The sequence below is a fragment of the Crinia signifera genome, chromosome 7 (genome assembly GCF_055691185.1).
Source record: "Crinia signifera chromosome 7, ASM5569118v1, whole genome shotgun sequence".
Classification (NCBI taxonomy): Eukaryota; Metazoa; Chordata; class Amphibia; order Anura; family Myobatrachidae; genus Crinia; species Crinia signifera.
Window position 1 is genome coordinate 161,182,740 of NC_139223.1, and position 21,087 is coordinate 161,203,826.

The 21,087-nt window shown below is 49.8% G+C and overlaps 1 protein-coding gene across 1 annotated transcript; it reads left to right on the forward strand.

Moving 5' to 3' along the window:
* Positions 1 to 2,940: 2,940 nt before the first annotated feature.
* Positions 2,941 to 20,626, forward strand: FAM237A (family with sequence similarity 237 member A). Its single transcript, XM_083152072.1, has 3 exons — positions 2,941 to 3,045; positions 18,127 to 18,535; positions 20,322 to 20,626. Exons 2-3 carry the CDS (start codon positions 18,142 to 18,144, stop codon positions 20,453 to 20,455), a joined length of 528 nt encoding a protein of 175 aa, XP_083008198.1. The 5' UTR covers positions 2,941 to 3,045; positions 18,127 to 18,141; the 3' UTR covers positions 20,456 to 20,626.
* Positions 20,627 to 21,087: the final 461 nt, after the last annotated feature.

Genomic DNA, 21,087 nt, shown 5'->3' on the forward strand with positions numbered 1-21,087 from the left:
ACAGAGTCACATGCCAGGTGCAGATTACATGGGTACAATGTCACCCGCCAGGTGCAGATTACAGGGGTACAGCATCACCTGCCAGGTGCAGATTACAGGGATACAGTTTCACCTGCCAGGTGCAGATTACATGGGTACAGTGTCACCCGCCAGGTGCAGATTACAGGGGTACAGCATCACCTGCCAGGTGCAGATTACAGGGGTACAGCTTCACCTGCCAGGTGCAGATTACAGGGATACAGTGTCACCTGCCAGTTGCAGATTACAGGGGTACAGTGTCATCTGGCAGGTGCAGATTGCAGGGGTATAGTGTCACCTGCCACGTGCAGATTACAGGGGTACAGTGCCACCTGCCAGGTGCAGATTACAGGGGTACAGTGTCACCTGACAGGTGCAGATTACAGTGGGACAGTGTCACCTACCAGGTGCAGGTTACAGGGGTACTGTCACATGCCAGGTGCGGATTACAGCGGTACAGTGTCACCTGCCAGATGCGGATTACAGGGGTACAGTGTCACCTGCCAGGTGCATATTACAGGGATACAGTGTCACCTTACTGGTGCAGATTATAGGGGTACAGTTACATGCCAGGTGCAGATTACAGGGGTACAGTGTCACCTACCTGGTGCAGATTACAGGGATACAGTGTCACCTCTCAGGTGCAGATTATAGGATTACAGTGTCACCTGCCAGGTGCAGATTACAGGGGTACATCATCACCTGCCAGGTAGAGATTACAAGGATACAGTGTCACCTCTCAGGTGCAGATTACAGGGGTACAGTGTCACCTGCCAGGTGCAGATTACAGGGGTACAGTGTCACCTCTCAGGTGCAGATTACAGAGGTACAGTGTCACCTGCCAGGTGCAGATTACAGGGGTACAGTGCCACCTGCCAGGTGCAGATTACAGGGGTACAGTGTCACCTCTCAGGTGCAGATTACAGGGGTACAGTGTCAGCTGCCGGGTGCAGATTACAGGGGTAATTTTGTCACCTGCCAGATGCAGATTACAGGGGTATAGTGTCACCTGCCAGGTGCATATTACAGGGATACAGTGTCACCTGCCTGGTGCAGATTATAGGGGTACAGTTACATGCCAGGTGCAGATTACAGGGATACAGTGTCACCTCTCAGGTGCAGATTATAGGATTACAGTGTCACCTGACAGGTGCAGATTACAGGGGTACATCATCACCTGCCAGGTGCAGATTACAAGGATACAGTGTCACCTCTCAGGTGCAGATTACAGGGGTACAGTGTCACCTGCCAGGTGCAGATTACAGGGGTACAGTGTCACCTCTCAGGTGCAGATTACAGGGGTACAGTGTCACCTGCCAGGTGCAGATTACAGGGGTACAGTGCCACCTGCCAGGTGCAGATTACAGGGGTACAGTGTCACCTCTCAGGTGCAGATTACAGTGGTACAGTGTCAGCTGCCGGGTGCAGATTACAGGGGTACAGTGTCACCTGCCAGGTGCAAATTTTAGCGGTACAGTGTCACCTCTCAGGTGCAGATTACAGGGGGACAGTGTCACCTGCCAGGTGCAGGTTACAGGGGTACTGTCACATGCCAGGTGCAGATTACAGGGGTACAGTGTCACCTGCCAGGTGCAGATTACAGGGGTACAGTGTCATCTGCCAGGTGCAGATTACAGGGGTACAGTGTCACCTCTCAGGTGCAGATTACAGGGGTACAGTGTCACCTGCCAGGTGCAGGTTACAGGGGTACTGTCACATGCCAGGTGCAGATTACAGGGGTACAGTGTCACCTGCCAGGTGCAAATTTTAGGGGTACAGTGTCACCTCTCAGGTGCAGATTACAGGGGGACAGTGTCACCTGCCAGGTGCAGATTACAGGGGTACAATGCTACCTGCCAGGTGCAGATTACAGGGGTACAGTGTCACCTGCCAGGTGCATATTAAAGGGATACAGTGTCACCTGCCAGGTGCAGATTACAGGGGTACAGTTACATGCCAGGTGCAGATTACACGGGTACAGTGTCACCTACCTGGTGCAGATTACAGAGATACAGTGTCACCTGCCAGGTGCAGATTACAGGGGTACAGTGTCACCTGCCAGGTGCAGATTACAGGGATACAGTGTCACCTGCCAGGTGCAGATTACAGGGGTATAGTGTCACCTCTCAGGTGCAGATTACAGGGGTACAGTGTCACCTGCCAGGTGCAGGTTACAGGGGTACTGTCACATGCCATGTGCAGATTACAGGGGTACAGTGTCACCTGCCAGGTGCGGATTATAGGGGTACAATGCTACCTGCCAGGTGCAGATTACAAGGGTACCGTGTTACCTGCCAGGTGCATATTACAGGGATACAGTGTCACCTGCCAGGTGCAGATTACAGGGGTACAGTTACATGCCAGGTGCAAATTACAGGGGTACAGTGTCACCTACCTGGTGCAGATTACAGGGGTATATACTCACATGCCAGATGCAGATTACAGGGGTACAGTAACACATGCTACAGTGTACCCAGCCAGGTGCAGGTTACATGGGTACTGTCACATGCCAGGTGCAGATTACAGGGGTACAGTGTCACCTGTTTGGTGCAGATTACAGGGGTACAGTGTCACCTGCCAGGTGCAGATTACAGGGGTACAGTACCACCTGCTAGGTGCAGATTACAGGGGTACAGTACCACCTGCTAGGTGCAGATTACAGGGGTACAGTGTCACCTGCCAGGTGCAGATTACAGGGGTACAGTGCCACCTGCTAGGTGCAGATTACAGGGGTACAGTGCCACCTGCCAGGTGCAGATTACAGGGGTACAGAGTCACCTACCAGGTGCTGGGCAGGAAGGGGGGGGGGGGGGTTGTGTCGGAGCACTTGTTGCCAGTGACATCTCCAAGCCCCGCAGCAGCACTTGACTTTGACGTAGAAGAACAGGAGCCCCGGTCACTCCCCCTTATTAACAAGAGTAAGTGATGCCCTGAGAGCGCTGGACCAGACGGAGATCCAGGGAGCCTGAGAAGGGTCATCTCACAGGGGCCACAGGATTCCTCCTCTCAGCTGTCACATTGCACCAGGTATGTCCCCGTGCGTGTGTGTGTGTGTGTGTGTGTGTGTGTGTGTGTGTGTGTGTGTGTGTGTGTGTGTGTGTGTGATACAGTTATAGAGGATGAGTGAGAGGAGATACAATATTGGAGGGACAGTTGTGGGTGTAGGGACTGGAGCGGTAGTTGGGAGTGCAGGGACTGAAGGGACAGTTGGGGTGCAAGGACTGGAGGGGTAGTTGGGGGTGCAGGGACTGGAGGCGTAGTTGTGGTTGCAGGGACTGGAGGGATAGTTGGGAGTGTAGGGACTGGAAGGACAGTTGTGGGTTTAGGGACTGGAGGGGTAGTTGGGGATGCAGGGACTGGAGGGGTAGTTGGGAGTGTAGGGACTGGAGCGGTAGTTGGGGGTGTAGGGACTGGAGCGGTAGTTGGGGGTGCAGGGACTGGAGGGGTAGTTGGGAGTGTAGGGACTGGAGCGGTAGTTGTGGGTGTAGGGACTGGAGGGGCAGTAGGGGGTGTAGGGACTGGAGGGGTAGTTGGGAGTGTAGGGACTGGAGCGGTAGTTGTGGGTGCAGGGACTGGAGGGGCAGTAGGGGTTGCAGGGACTGGAGGGGCAGTTGGGGGTGCAGGGACTGGAGGGGTAGTTGGGGGTGCAGGGGCAGTAGGGGTTGCAGGGACTGGAGGGGTAGTTGGGAGTGTAGGGACTGGAGCGGTAGTTGTGGGTGTAGAAACTGGAGCGGTAGTTGGGGGTGCAGGGACTGGAGGGGTAGTTGGGAGTGTAGGGACTGGATTGGCAGTAGGGGTTGCAGGGACTGGAGCGGTAGTTGTGGTTGCAGGGACTGGAGGGGCAGTAGGGGGTGCAGGGACTGGAGCGGTAGTTGTGGTTGCAGGGACTGGAGGGGCAGTTGTGGTTGCAGGGACTGGAGCGGTAGTTGGGGTTGCAGGGACTGGAGGGGCAGTAGGGGTTGCAGGGACTGGAGGGGCAGTTGTGGTTGCAGGGACTGGAGGGGTAGTTGGGGGTGCAGGGACTGGAGGGGTAGTTGGGGGTACAGAGAGTGGAGGGGTAGTTGGGAGTGTAGGGACTGGAGGGGTAGTTGGGAGTGTAGGGACTGGAGGGGTAGTTGGGGATGCAGGGACTGGAGCGGTAGTTGGGGGTGCAGAGAGTGGAGGGGTAGTTGGGAGTGTAGGGACTGGAGGGGTAGTTGGGAGTGTAGGGACTGGAGGGGTAGTTGGGGATGCAGGGACTGGAGCGGTAGTAGGGGTTGCAGGGACTGGAGGGGCAGTAGGGGTTGCACGGACTGGAGCGGTAGTTGTGGTTGCAGGTACTGGAGGGGTAGTTGGGGGTGCAGGGACTGGAGCGGTAGTTGTGGGTGCAGGGACTGGAGGGGCACTTGGGTAGTAAAGTGACGAGCACGGAGAATACACGGTATATTGCAGCTGCGGATTGAACCTCCGCAGAGAGTCAGCACCACGGACAGCGGCTCAGTCACCGGCCGCATTATCCCGCACATACAGTAGCATCGGGTGATCAGGCTGTCCGGCACTGTACCTTACCTGTTCTATACACTGTGCAGTGTCTCACCTGTATGCTACACCTGTATTCTCACCTGTATGTTACACCTGTATTTTATGCATAATCCCCTGCATACAACACCTACACCTGCATGATCACCTGTATACTACACCTGCAGGATCGCCTGTATGCTACACCTGCATGATCGCCTGTATGCTACACCTGCAGGATCGCCTGTATGCTACACCTGCATGATCGCCTGTATGCTTCACCTGCATGATCACCTATATTCTCCCCTGTATGCTACACCTGCATGATCACCTGTATGCTACATCTGCAGGATCGCCTGTATGCTACACCTGCATGATCACCTGTATGCTAGACCTGCATGATCGCCTGTATGCTACACCTGCAAGATCGCCTGTATACTACACCTGCATGATCACCTGTATGCTACACCTTTATTCTCACCTGTATGCTGCACCTGCATGATCACCTGTATGCTACACCTGCATGATCGCCTGTATGCTACACCTGCAAGATCGCCTGTATGCTACACCTGCATGATCACCTGTATGCTACACCTTTATTCTCACCTGTATGCTCACCTGTATTCTACACCTGCATGATCACCTGTATGCTACACCTGCATGATCACCTCTATTCTACACCTGTATTCTCATCTGTATTATTCTCACCTGCATGATCACCCGTATTCTCACCTGTATGCTACACCTGCAAGATCACCTGTATTCTCACCTGTATGCTACACCTGCATGATCACCTGTATGCTCACCTGTATTCTCACTTGCATGATCACCTGTATGCTACACCTGCATGATCGCCTGTATTCTACACCTGTATTCTCACCTGTATGCTACACCTGCATGATCACCTCTATGCTACACCTGCATAATCACCTGTATTCTCACCTGCATGATCACCTCTATGCTACACCTGCATAATCACCTGTATTCTACACCTGCATGATCGCCTGTATAATCACCTGTATGCTACACCTGCAAGATTACCTGTATTCTCACCTGCACGATCACCTGCATCAGCACCTGCAGTCTGGAACTGAATTATACATTTGCAGATGAGTTTTTGTTGTTGTGCAGGAATTTCCAGGGACACTTGTTATAAAAACAGAATTTGCATAAAGAGAATGTATGCTATTCTGTGACCTAGCTAATCAGTGACAGGTTCCATACAGTAGATAAGGTAAACTACAGGAGGAAAATACTATAATGTTAATGTCCTGACTTCCTTGTTTTGTAGTGATAATAGCCAAGCTCTTGCTGAACAGGCAGATAGGCTGCTGTTATCTTATACTGAATAGTCTATAACTGCAGCTGATTACAGTCCACACACTTACACTCTCTCTCTCTCATAAAGTCATTTATATGGAAATAGTTTTCTGTCTTAGGCTGCATATTTCTATATTGCTCATGGTTGGCTGATATGACACAAGCAGTGTGACACTAATAGTGTGCACCTGTGACACTAGCAGTAGGATCTATTGCACTAGTATTGTGGACCTGCGACACTAAAGGTGGGCCCTGTCAAACTAGCAGTAGGACCTCTGTTACTATCAATGTAGTCCTGTGACACTAGCAGTGTGGACCTGTGACACTAGCAGTAGGTCCTATGACACTAGCAGGAGGTCCTGTGACACTAGCATTAGGATCTGTGACACTGGCAGTAGGATCTGTTATACTAGCAGTGTAACACTTTGACACTAGCAGTAGGTCCTGTGAAACTAGCAGTAGGATCTGTGACACTAGCAGAAGGTAGTCCTGTGACATTAGCAGTAGGATCTGTGACACTAGAAGGAGGTCCTATGACACTAGCAGTGTAACACTGGGACACTAGCAGAAGGTGGTCCTGTGACACTAGCAGTAGGATCTGCGACACTGGCAGTGTGGACCTTTAACCCCAGCAGTGTGGACCAGTTACACCAACAGTATGGACCTTTGAAACAAGCAGTAGCTCCTGTGACACTAACAGTATGGACCTGTGACACTAGCAGTAGGACCTGTTACACTAGCCGTAGCTCTTGAGACACTAGCAGTAGGAACTGTGACACTAGTAGTGTGGACCTGTGACAATAGCAGTAGTTCCTGCGACACTAGCAGTAGTTCCAGTGAAATTAGCAGTATGGTCCTGTGACACTAGCAGTATGACTTATTGCACTAGTATTGTGGACCTGTTACACTAACAGTAGGCCCTGTCAAACTAACATTAGGACCTGTGCTACTAGCAGTGTGGACATGTGACACCAGAAGAATGTCCTGTGACACTAGCAGTAGGATCTGTGAAACTAGCAGTAGGTCCTGTGACACTAGCAGGAGGTCCTGCGACACTAGCAGTTGGACCTCCTATGACACTAGCAATAGGTCCTGTGACACTAGCAGTTGGACCTGTGACACTAGGAGTAAGACCTGTGACACTAGCAGTTGGACCTGTGACACTAGCAGTAGGTCCTGTGACACTAGCAGTAGGCCCTGTGACTCTAGCAGGAGGTCCTGTGACACTAGTAGTAGGTCCTGTGATACTAGTAGGAGGTCCTGTGACATTAGCAGGAGGTCCTGTGACACTAGCAGTAGGTCCTGTGATACTAGCAGTTGGACCAGTGACACTAGCAGAAGGTCCAGTGACACTAACAGGAGGTCCTGTGACACTAGCAGTAGGTCCTGTGACACTAGCAGTTGGACATGAGATACTAGCAGTTGGACCTGAGATACTAGCAGTTGGACCTGTGACACTAGCAGTAGGTCCTGTGACACTAGCAGTAGGACCTGTGACACTAGCAGTAGGCCCTGTGACTCTACCAGGAGGTCCTGTGACTCTAGCAGGAGGTCCTGTGACACTAGCAGTAGGTCCTGTGATACTAGCAGGAGGTCCTTTGACACTAGCAGGAGGTCCTGTGACACTAGCAGTAGGTCATGTGACACTAGCAGTAGGTCCTGTGATACTAGCAGTTGGACCAGTGACACTAGCAGTAGGCCCTGTGACTCTAGCAGGAGGTCCTGTGACACTAGCAGTAGGTCCTGTGATACTAGCAGTTGGACCAGTGACACTAGCAGGAGGTCCAGTGACACTAACAGGAGGTCCTGTGACACTAGCAGTTGGACCTGAGACACTAGCAGTTGGACCTGTGACACTAGCAGTAGGTCCTGTGACACTAGCAGTAGGTACTGCGATACTAGCAGTTGGACCAGTGACACTAGCAGGAGGTCCTGTGACACTAGCAGGAGGTCCTGTTACACTAGCATTAGGAACTGTGACACTGGCAGTAGGATCTGTTATACTAGCAGTGTAACACTTTGACACTAGCAGAAGGTGGTCCTGTGACACTAGCAGTAGGATCTGTGACACTAGCAGAAGGTCCTATGACACTAGCAGTGTAACACTGTAACACTAGCAGAAGGTGGTCCTGTGACACTAGCAGTAGGATCTGTGACACTGGCAGTGTGGACCTTTAACCCCAGCAGTGTGGACCAGTTACACCAACAGTATGGACCTTTGAAACAAGCAGTAGCTCCTGTGACACTAGCAGTATGGACCTGTGACACTAGCAGTGGGACCTGTTACACTAGCAGTAGCTCTTGAGACCCTAGCAGTAGGAACTGTGACACTAGTAGTGTGGACCTGTGACAATAGCAGTAGTTCCTGCGACACTAGCAGTAGTTCCAGTGAAATTAGCAGTATGGTCCTGTGACACTAGCAGTATGACTTATTGCACTAGTATTGTGGACCTGTTACACTAACAGTAGGCCCTGTCAAACTAACATTAGGACCTGTGCTACTAGCAGTGTGGACATGTGACACCAGAAGAAGGTCCTGTGACACTAGCAGTAGGATCTGTGAAACTAGCAGTAGGTCCTGTGACACTAGCAGGAGGTCCTGCGACACTAGCAGTTGGACCTCCTATGACACTAGCAATAGGTCCTGTGACACTAGCAGTTGGACCCGTGACACTAGGAGTAAGACCTGTGACACTAGCAGTTGGACCTGTGACACTAGCAGTAGGTCCTGTGACACTAGCAGTAGGACCTGTGACACTAGCAGTAGGTCCTGTGACTCTAGCAGGAGGTCCTGTGACACTAGCAGTAGGTCCTGTGATACTAGCAGGAGGTCCTGTGACACTAGCAGGAGGTCATGTGACACTAGCAGTAGGTCCTGTGACACTAGCAGTAGGTTCTGTGATACTAGCAGTTGGACCAGTGACACTAGCAGGAGGTCCAGTGACACTAGCAGTTGGACATGAGACACTAGCAGTTGGACCTGTGACACTAGCAGTAGGTCCTGTGACACTAGCAGTAGGTCCTGTGATACTAGCAGGAGGTCCTTTGACACTAGCAGGAGGTCCTGTGACACTAGCAGTAGGTCCTGTGACACTAGCAGTAGGTCCTGTGATACTAGCAGTTGGACCATTGACACTAGCAGTAGGCCCTGTGACTCCAGCAGGAGGTCCTGTGACACTAGCAGTAGGTCCTGTGATACTAGCAGTTGGACCAGTGACACTAGCAGGAGGTCCAGTGACACTAACAGGAGGTCCTGTGACACTAGCAGTAGGTCCTGTGACACTAGCAGTTGGACCTGAGACACCAGCAGTTGGACCTGTGACACTAGCAGTAGGTCCTGTGACACTAGCAGTAGGTACTGCGATACTAGCAGTTGGACCAGTGACACTAGCAGGAGGTCCTGTGACACTATCAGGAGGTCCTGTTACACTAGCATTAGGAACTGTGACACTGGCAGTAGGATCTGTTATACTAGCAGTGTAACACTTTGACACTAGCAGAAGGTGGTCCTGTGACACTAGCAGTAGGATCTGTGACACTAGCAGTGTAACACTGTGACACTAGCAGAAGGTGGTCCTGTGACACTAGCAGTAGGATCTGTGACACTAGCAGGAGGTCCTGTGTCACTAGCAATGTGGACCTGTGACACTAGCAGTAGGACCTTTAACCCCAGCAGTGTGGACCAGTTACACCAACAGTATGGACCTTTGAAACAAGCAGTAGGACCTGTGACACTAGCAGTAGGACCTGTTACACTAGAAGTAGCTCTTGAGACACTTGCAGTAGGAACTGTGACACTAGTAGTGTGGACCTGTGACAATAGCAGTAGTTCCTGCGACACTAGCAGTAGTTCAAGTGAAATTAGCAGTATGGTCCTGTGACACTAGCAGTATGACTTATTGCACTAGTATTGTTGACCTGTTACACTAACAGTAGGCCCTGTCAAACTAACATTAGGACCTGTGTTACTAGCAGTGTGGACCTGTGAATCTAGAAGAAGGTCCTGTGACACTAGCAGTAGGATCTGAGGCACTAGCAGTGGGTTCTGTGACACTAGCAGGAGGTCCTGCGACACTAGCAGTTGGACCTCCTATGACACTAGCAGTAGGTCCTGTGACACTAGCAGTTGGACCTGTGACACTAGGAGTGGGACCTGTGACACTAGGAGTAAGACCTGTGACACTAGCAGTAGGTCCTGTGACACTAGCAGTAGGCCCTGTGACACTAGCAGTAGGCCCTGTGACACTAGCAGTAGGCCCTGTGACTCTAGCAGGAGGTCCTGTGACACTAGCAGTAGGTCCTGTGATACTAGCAGTTGGACCAGTGACACTAGCAGTAGTTCCTGCGACACTAGCAGTAGTTCCAGTGAAGTTAGCAGTATGGTCCTGTGACACTAGCAGTATGACTTATTGCACTAGTATTGTGGACCTGTAACACTAACAGTAGGCCCTGTCAAACTAACATTAGGACCTGTGTTACTAGCAGTGTGGACCTGTGACACTAGAAGAAGGTCCTGTGACACTAGCAGTAGGATCTGTGACACTAGCAGGAGGTCCTGTGACACTAGCAGTAGGTCCTGTGACACTAGCAGTTGGACCTGTGACACTAGCAGTTGGACCAGTGACACCAGCAGTAGACCCTGTGACTCTAGCAGGAGGTCCTGTGACACTAGCAGTAGGTCCTGTGACACTAGCAGTTGGACCTCCTATGACACTAGCAATAGGTCCTGTGACACTAGCAGTTGGACCTGTGACACTAGGAGTAAGACCTGTGACACTAGCAGTTGGACTGTGACACTAGCAGGCGGTCCTTTGACACTAGCAGTAGGACCTGTGACACTAGCAGTAGGCCCTGTGACTCTAGCAGGCGGTCCTGTGACACTAGCACTAGGTCCTGTGATACTAGCAGTTGGACCAGTGACACTAGCAGGAGGTCCTGTGACACTAGCAGTAGGTCCTGTGATACTAGCAGTTGGACCAGTGACACTAGCAGGAGGTCCTGTGACACTAGCAGTAGGTCCTGTGACACTAGCAGTTGGACCTGTGACACTAGCAGTTGGACCAGTGACACCAGCAGTAGACCCTGTGACTCTAGCAGGAGGTCCTGTGACACTAGCAGTAGGTCCTGTGATACTAGCAGTTGGACCAGTGACACTAACAGGAGGTCCTGTGACACTAGCAGTAGGTCATGTGATACTAGCAGTTTTACCAGTGACACTAGCAGTAGGTCATGTGACACCAGCAGTAGACCCTGTGACTCTAGCAGGAGGTCCTGTGACACTAGCAGTAGGTCCTGTGATACTAGCAGTTGGACCAGTGACACTAACAGGAGGTCCTGTGACACTAGCAGTAGGTCCTGTGACACTAGCAGTAGGTACTGTGATACTAGCAGTTGGACCAGTGACACCAGCAGTAGACCCTGTGACTCTAGCAGGAGGTCCTGTGACACTAGCAGTTGGAAGAGTGACACCAGCAGTAGACCCTGTGACTCTAGCAGGAGGTCCTGTGACACTAGCAGTAGGTCCTGTGATACTAGCAGTTGGACCAGTGACACTAACAGGAGGTCCTGTGACACTAGCAGTAGGTCCTGTGACACTAGCAGTAGGTCCTGTGACACTAGCAGTAGGTACTGTGATACTAGCAGTTGGACCAGTGACACTAGCAGGAGGTCCTGTGACACTAGCATTAGGAACTGTGACACTGGCAGTAGGATCTGTTATACTAGCAGTGTAACACTTTGACACTAGCAGAACGTGGTCCTGTGACACTAGCAGTGTAACACTGTGACACTAGCAGAAGGTGGTCCTGTGACACTAGCAGTAGGATCTATGACACTAGCAGGAGGTCCTGTGTCACTAGCAGTGTGGACCTGTGACACTAGCAGTAGGACCTTTGACACTGGCAGTGTGGACCTTTAACCCCAACAGTATGGACCTTTGAAACAAGCAGTATGGACCTGTGACACTAGCAGTATGGACCTGTGACACTAGCAGTATGGACCTGTGACACTAGCAGTAGGACCTGTGACACTAGCAGTAGGACCTGTTACACTAGAAGTAGCTCTTGAGACACTAGCAGTAGGAACTGTGACACTAGTAGTGTGGACCTGTGACAATAGCAGTAGTTCCTGCGACACTAGCAGTAGTTCAAGTGAAATTAGCAGTATGGTCCTGTGACACTAGCAGTATGACTTATTGCACTAGTATTGTGGACCTGTTACACTAACAGTAGGCCCTGTCAAACTAACATTAGGACCTGTGTTACTAGCAGTGTGGACCTGTGACATTAGAAGAAGGTCCTGTGACACTAGCAGTAGGATCTGTGACACTAGCAGTAGGTCCTGTGACACTAGCAGGAGGTCCTGCGACACTAGCAGTAGGTCCTGTGATACTAGCAGTTGGACCAGTGACACTAGCAGGAGGTCCTGTGACACTAGCAGTAGGTCCTGTGACACTAGCAGTTGGAGCTGTGACACTAGCAGTTGGACCAGTAACACCAGCAGTAGACCCTGTGACTCTAGCAGTAGTTCCAGTGAAATTAGCAGTATGGTCCTGTGACACTAGCAGTATGACTTATTGCACTAGTATTGTGGACCTGTTACACTAACAGTAGGCCCTGTCAAACTAACATTAGGACCTGTGTTACTAGCAGTGTGGACCTGTGACACTAGAAGAAGGTCCTGTGACACTAGCAGTAGGATCTGTGACACTAGCAGTAGGTCCTGTGACACTAGCAGGAGGTCCTGCGACACTAGCAGTTGGACCTCCTATGACACTAGCAGTAGGTCCTGTGACACTAGCAGTTGGACCTGTGACACTAGGAGTAAGACCTGTGACACTAGCAGTTGGACCTGTGACACTAGCAGTAGGTCCTTTGACACTAGCAGTAGGTCCTGTGACACTAGCAGTTGGACCAGTGACACCAGCAGTAGACCCTGTGACTCTAGCAGGAGGTCCTGTGACACTAGCATTAGGTCCTGTGATACTAGCAGTTGGACCAGTGACACTAGCAGGAGGTCCAGTGACACTAACAGGAGGTCCTGTGACACTATCAGGAGGTCCAGTGACACTAACAGGAGGTCCTGTGACACTAGCAGTTGGACCAGTGACACCAGCAGTAGACCCTGTGACTCTAGCAGGAGGTCCTGTGACACTAGCATTAGGTCCTGTGATACTAGCAGTTGGACCAGTGACACTAGCATTAGGTCCTGTGATACTAGCAGTGTGGACCTGTGACATTAGAAGAAGGTCCTGTGACACTAGCAGTAGGATCTGTGACACTAGCAGTAGGTCCTGTGACACTAGCAGGAGGTCCTGCGACACTAGCAGTAGGTCCTGTGATACTAGCAGTTGGACCAGTGACACTAGCAGGAGGTCCTGTGACACTAGCAGTAGGTCCTGTGACACTAGCAGTTGGAGCTGTGACACTAGCAGTTGGACCAGTAACACCAGCAGTAGACCCTGTGACTCTAGCAGTAGTTCCAGTGAAATTAGCAGTATGGTCCTGTGACACTAGCAGTATGACTTATTGCACTAGTATTGTGGACCTGTTACACTAACAGTAGGCCCTGTCAAACTAACATTAGGACCTGTGTTACTAGCAGTGTGGACCTGTGACACTAGAAGAAGGTCCTGTGACACTAGCAGTAGGATGGATCTGTGACACTAGCAGTAGGTCCTGTGACACTAGCAGGAGGTCCTGCGACACTAGCAGTTGGACCTCCTATGACACTAGCAGTAGGTCCTGTGACACTAGCACTTGGACCTGTGACACTAGGAGTAAGACCTGTGACACTAGCAGTTGGACCTGTGACACTAGCAGTAGGACCTGTGACACTAGGAGTAAGACCTGTGACACTAGCAGTTGGACCTGTGACACTAGCAGTAGGTCCTTTGACACTAGCAGTTGGACCAGTGACACCAGCAGTAGACCCTGTGACTCTAGCAGGAGGTCCTGTGACACTAGCATTAGGTCCTGTGATACTAGCAGTTGGACCAGTGACACTAGCAGGAGGTCCAGTGACACTAACAGGAGGTCCTGTGACACTAGCAGTTGGACCAGTGACACCAGCAGTAGACCCTGTGACTCTAGCAGGAGGTCCTGTGACACTAGCATTAGGTCCTGTGATACTAGCAGTTGGACCAGTGACACTAGCAGGAGGTCCTGTGACACTAGCAGTAGGTCCTGTGACACTATCAGGAGGTCCAGTGACACTAACAGGAGGTCCTGTGACACTAGCAGTAGGTTCTGTGACACTAGCAATTGGACCTGTGACACTAGCAGTTGGACCTGTGACACTAGCAGTAGGTACTGTGACACTAGCAGTAGGCCCTGTGACTCTAGCAGGAGGTCCTGTGACGCTAGCAGTAGGTCCTGTGACACTAGCAGTTGGACCAGTGACACTAGCAGGAGGTCCTGTGACACTAGCATTAGGTCCTGTGACACTAGCAGTTGGACCTGTGACTCTAGTAGTGTGGACCTGTGACACTAGCAGTAGGTCAGTGGTACTAGCAGTGTGTTAGTGTAAGTCATTGCTGGTGCCTAGGTGTATTTCTTTATACAGTAAATAGTTATTTATATAGTGCACACATATTCTGCAGCGCTTTACATAGAATACTACACCTATTTACTAAGCCATAGAAAGAGATAAACCACCAGCCAATCAGCTCCCGACTGCCATGTTACAGGTGGTGCCTGGTACTTTATCTCTCTCCACATTATCTCTCTCCACATTATCTCTCTCTCACTCTCGATACATAGACCCCATAGAGTGTAAGCTTCACTGGGGTAGGGCCTGATGTTATTGGGACAAGATTCTGCGTAAAATGCTTGTGCCAACCGGTAATATAATAAACCCAAATGGTGATTATAAAAATACATTGACTGCTTGGTGCTGCGCCGGTCACTTCTGTCATCTGCGTCGGCACAAATTGGAAGCTGTCGTACTATTTTCCTCTAAATTGAGAACTAAGAAAAGTAATGGGAAAGATAATGGGAATGACGCTGGTTAGCGCAGAATGCAGATGGCTGTGGGATGCATTATTAATAGACATATATCGGAATTCAGTGAACAAACGGCTTCTCCGGCACAGCAAAGCTGGGAAATGCCATTTATTTATCCAGTCTCCCTCATTATGAAGGACCACATGCAATTAATATGATAATGCTTTATGGGAAACCTTTGTTAAAGCATATGTGTAATATGCCACAGAAGTCAGCATCCTGGATATAATGGGCAGTCGGCTCTGCTTCCATGTTATAACATTCTCTTATAGTACTTGTTGGTGTAGGAGACGCTTACGTTACGCATTTGTCACTTGTCTGGCAGAAGCGGCGTCCTAGGTACCTGGGTGGAGCATAGACAGTACATAGTCACTAGGTCGGTTCCAAATGGGCCAAATTCATTAGGTTGCCAGGGTCAAAAGGCCAACAGGGTCAAAAGATCAATGTGCGAACGGCCAGCATAGGGTTAGGGTACTAGGGGGAGGGTCAGGGATGGGTAGGGTTAAGTTGGGTACCAGGAAGAGGGTTAGGGTTGGGTACTAGGGGGAGGGGTAAGGTTGGGTACTAGAGGGTTAGGGTTGGGTACTAGGGGGAGGGTTAGGCACGAGGGGGAGGGTTAGGCACTAGGAGGAGGGTTAGGGTTGGGTACTAGGAAGAGGGTCAGGGTTGGGTACAAGGGGGAGGGTTAGGGTTGGGTACTAGGAAGAGGGTCAGGGTTGGGTACTAGGAGGAGGGTAAGGTTGGGTACTAGGGGGAGGGTTAAGGTTGGGTACTAGAGGGTTAGGGTTGGGTACTAGGGGGAGGGTTAGGCACGAGGGGGAGGGTTAGGCACTAGGAGGAGGGTTAGGCACTAGGAGGAGGGTCAGGTTGGGTACAAGGGGAGGGTTAGGGTTGGGTACTAGGAAGAGGGTCAAGGTTGGGTACTAGGGGGAGGGTTAGGGTTGGGTACTAGGAAGAGGGTCAGGGTTGGGTACTAGGAAGAGGGTCAGTGTTGGGTACTAGGGGGAGGGTTAAGGTTGGGTACAAGGGGAGGGTTAGGGTTGGGTACTAGGAAGAGGGTCAGGGTTGGGTACTAGGGGGAGGGTTAGGGTTGGGTACTAGGAAGAGGGTCAGGGTTGGGTACTAGGAAGAGGGTCAGGGTTGGGTACTAGGGGGAGGGTTAAGGTTGGGTACTAGGGGGAGGGTTAGGATTGGGTACTAGGAAGAGGGTCAGGGTTGGGTACTAGGGGGAGGGTTAAGGTTGGTACTAGTAAGAGGCTTAAGGTTGAGTACTAAGGGGAGAGCTAGGGTTGGGTACTAGTAAGAGGGTTAAGGTTGGGTACTAGGGGGAGGGTTAGGGTTGGGTGCTGGGAAATGGTCAGGGTTGGGTACTAGGTGGATTAGGGTTGGGTACTAGGGGGAGGGTTAGGATTGGGTACTAGGGGGAGAGTTAGGGTTGGGTACGAGGTGGTGGATTAGGGTTGGGTACTAGGGGGAGGGTTAGGGTTAAGTACTAGGGGGAGGGTTAGATTGGGTACTAGGGGAGGGTTAGGGTTAAGTACTAGGGGGAGGGTTGGGTACTAGGAGGAGGGTTAGGAATGGGTACTAGGGGTAGGGTTAGGGTTGGGATCTAGGGGGAGGGTAAGGGTTGGGTACTAGGAGGAGGGTTAGGAATTGCGTACTAGGGGAGGGTTAGGGTTAAGTACTAGAGGGAGGGTTAGGGTTGGGTACGAGGAGGATGGTTAGGGTTGGATACTGGGAATATGGTCAGGGTTGAGTACTAGGTGGTGGACTATGGTTGGATACTAGGGGGAGGGTTAGGGTTAAGTACTAGGGGGAGGGTTAGATTGGGTTCTAGGAGGAGGGTTAGGATTGGGTACTAGGGGGAGGTACTAGGGGGAGGGTTAGGGTTGGGTACTGGGAAGATGGTCAGGGTTGGGTACTAGGTGGTGGATTAGGATTGGGTACTAGGGGGAGGGTTAGGTTTGGGTACTAGGGGGAGGGTTAGGGTTGGGTACTAGGGGGAGTGTTAGGACTGGGTACTAGGGAAGGGTCAGGGTTGGGTACTAGGGGGAGGGTTAGGTACTAGGGGGAAGGTTAGGATTGGGTACTAGGGGAGGGTCAGGGTTGGGTACTAGGAGGAGGGTTAGGGTTTACTGGGAAGATGGTCAGGGTTGGGTACTAAGTGGTGGATTAGGGTTCAGTACTAGGGGGAGGGTTAGGGTTGGGTACTAGGTGAAGGATTAGGGTTGGGTACTAGGAGGAGGGTTAAGGTTGGGTACTAGGTAGTGGATTAGGGTTCAGTACTAGGGGGAGGGTTAGCTTTCAGATTAAGATAAAATAACAATAAACATGTGTGGGTCGTTTTGTGTTGACCATCGGCATGCATTGACTGTATACTGTCTAATATCAGCCCACTGACTCTGTGGGGTAGATGTATGAAGCAGGGAGGAGATGTGAGCAAGTGGAGGAGTGGCCCATGACAACCAATCAGCTGCTCTGTATAATTTTATATTATGCAAATTACAGATGTTACTTCAGTGCTGATTGGTTGCCATGGGCCACTTCTCCGCTGGCTCACTTCTCCTCCCTTATCACCGTGTCATACATCTACCCATCTATCCACACCCAACACACATCATTGGAGGTGCCCATACATCAGCGGGTGCGATCCTCCAATACACCGACCCACTGGAAGCACCAATCCACTGACAGGATCGGGTATGCGAAGCATGTTTAAAATGTGCGATTCCACTATACCCACCACTATCAGGGGAATCAGGATATTTAAACGCGTTTAATATCTCTGATCCGCCGACAATCACGGGATTTTCACCAATACACCCTAGATCCTTGACACCAGATTTTGTTGAACTGCACATCCCAGCATGCTCTGCATCAGATTTAGCATGGCCAAATTGCTGGGATGTGTAGTTCAACAACAGCTGGAGTGTGAAGGTTAGCCATCAATGCCCTAGATTAATGGGAACCTTAATTCTCATTATTTTGGTAAGGAAAAAAGAAATGAGTGTCCAGCTTGTCTTGTCAGGAGATGCTGAGTCCTGTCTCTGTAGTCTCCACAAGCCAACACCTAGCTCCTGCCTAGTACTGGGTTCAGAGAGTTCAGCATTATTGGGCATGTACGGTGTAGGTCCCGGGAGACATGAGAGTGGGTCATTGCTTTCACTGTGCTATGACCTCATTCCCATTGTTATGTATAGGAACTAATCCATTGATTCCTCTGCTTGACATGAATGGTTTCCTTATCATGTGTCAATAATCCTTATTGCACCTACCTTTGTATTTAAAGGTCTCTTGACGTGACATGAGCACTGGACGCACGGGGAGAAACCTCTGTATTATGCAGCTATTATACTCGCTGCTTCTCCTGGGGATATTCGGCATCCGCACCATCTCTTGTCAAGGTCAAGTTGACCCCCTTGCCTTGGGCCGGGCGGACCCCCAGTGTTGGGAGACGTCCACAGCCATCCTCCTGGAGATGAAGAAGCCCCGGATAGCAGATTCTGTCTCTGGATTCTGGGATTTTATGATATACCTGAAGTCGTCTGACAATTTTAAGCATGGCGTCCTTTTTTGGGACCTAGCACAACTTTTCTGGGATATCTATGTGGACTGCGTGCTCTCCAGAACGCACGGCTTGGGGAGGAGGCAGCTGAAGGAAGGGGAGAAGAAGTTTCTGATTTCAGAGATCACATCAAGTAAGTCCTAATACACGCTACATGTACATAGGGCCTGATTCTGGTTCACTTGCAAAAGCTAATTCATGCTGCACTGCAGGTGGGGCAGATGTAACATGTGCAGAGAGGGTTACGTTTGGGTGTTATTTTGTTTCTGTGCAGGGTAAATACTGGCTTCTTTATTTTTACACTGCAATATAGAAATCATTTTGAAGTACAAACCCCACCCAAATCTCTCTGCACCTGTTACATCTGCCCCACCTGCAGTGCACATGGTTTTGTCCATTAGAGAGAGAAATTGCTTTTGCAAGTGAACCAGAATCAGTCCCCAGAAATTTTCAAAGGACAATGTAAAGGGGGGCCAGCAGCCCGGCGGCAGCTGGAGGAGCAGAATCACCTGAGCAAGACATGGGGAAGGTGCAATGGGACCGCAGTCTTGTGGCTGGGGTAGGAGGAGGGGGGAATCCCGTGACAATGAACAGAACATGGGGAGGGGGATTCTACTATAGCAACAGCTAATTTAGAGATGAAACCATGATTCCCTGCTGTCTAGTGTGGAGGACTTGGGGTTTTATTTAAGTCTCTTCATTTAGGGTCTCTTGATATGTGTCCGACTTTTATCAACTAAGACAATGGGTGGTATTCAATTGTTATATCGCACCTGATCTATGTCTATAATGTCGGGAGGTCGTAAGGCTACATTCAATTGATTTATTTTTTTGCACATATCGCGCTCATTATGGTCAGGTTTAGCAACGCATTCGTGCATTTCAGTTCACAACCCCTGGGACCAGCAAACTAAGCAGTGAAAAAAGTGGAGAGGTGGACCATCTGCTGGCAGAGAGTGAAACTGCATCCCTTTCTCATGCACAAGAAGGTAGCACACTAGCCTTCAAAGCTTTTGCTTTGAGGGGGCTTAATAGTATATACAGTATATATATATGTATATATATATATATAGATAGATATATATAGATATAGAGAGAGAGAGAGATAGCAGAGGTGCGGCACTCATGGCTTAAGAAATATGCAAGCAGTGTAATGTATCATTATCTAAATTTTCATCAGGATACTCGATAATGAAATTGAAACGTCGATCTACATTATGTTGTCTGCATATTTCTTTTTTTCTTTGGGAGTGCAAGACCCCGCCATGTGTATACAATATATATATATATATATATATATAGATATAGATATAGAGAGAGAGAGAGAGAGAGAGAGAGAGAGAGAGAGAGAGAGAGAGAGAGAGAGAGAGAGAGAGAGAGAGAGATACACTAGAACAGGCATGTCCAACGTTGGCCCTCCAGATGTTGTGAAACTACACATCCCAGCATGCTTTGCCACAGTTTTGCTATTAGAGAATGCTAAAACTATTGCAAAGCATGCTGGGATGTGTAGTTTCAAAACATCTGGAGGGCCAACGTTGGACATGCCTGCATTAGAAAGTCTGCTCGAAGCAAAAGTTTCGGAAGCTAGTCTAATACCTTGTGATTGCCTCTGTGTTTGTGCATGTGTGAGAAAGAGATGTAGTTTCACTTGCAGTGTTTCGGAGACACACAATCAGACACAAGACATAGATATATAGTTGATATAAAACATTTCATTTAATTATACCCAATTTCTTTCAGCGATGGAAGCAGATAATACAAAGGGAATGAGAGGTTGATTAGATGAATGAGTGATGGATATATTTAGGCTGCGGGGGCAGTATTATACCTGCTTAGGCTTCCGCTCAGCCCCAGATATATCGATGACGTATTCAGAGAATGACAATTGCTTCACATTGCAAATTCTTATTTTGCAGAGACATTTTCTCACAACCGAAGATCACTTCTCCCGGATCAAAAAGAACTAATTGAACACTTAATAGGTGTTCACATAAACCAGAGCGAGTCCAGACTACTCAGCACAATAATCCGAGGCATCAAGAGGAAATAGCCAGAATAAAGTGAGACCAAAGTGACAATTATTTTCATATCATTAAAAGAATGAACTTTGTGCGCAGCAATGTACTGTATATGTCATGCCTTCATTATCAGGCGGCAGCTGGATACATGCGCTGTATAGATAACTATGTTTGATACAAATGCCTTACAATAAACAGCAATTAAAAAGGGTTCAGCACAATTTTCTGGTCTTGTCCACAAAATCATTCATTGTTCATGTGTAAGAAATGTGCAGGGAAAACTTCCAGCTGGCGGATGTGTAGGAGGGCGAAGGTAACACAACTTCAATGTTTTACAAAAAGTTTTCAGAACTTTTCTATGCTCGATCTCGTTAGCTACAGAAGGATTTCATGGACATTGCGTATTACAGACGACCGAGTAGTGTTTTATGTTTTTTAATGAATAAACATTGACTATTCTGTACAGTGCATTTGTTGTGCAAAATATTTCCAGTAAATCCATGTTGCCCCTATGGCTGACAAAACACTAATATGCTGCTTGCTGCATCACAAGGGCCCCTAAGAGAATGCATGAGAGGGGCCCCACCTTAAAGGATGTGGGTAGCCTCCAGAGGGGGTGTGGCCAGCTACCACAGAGGGACGAATTTGGCCAACCAGTAGAGAA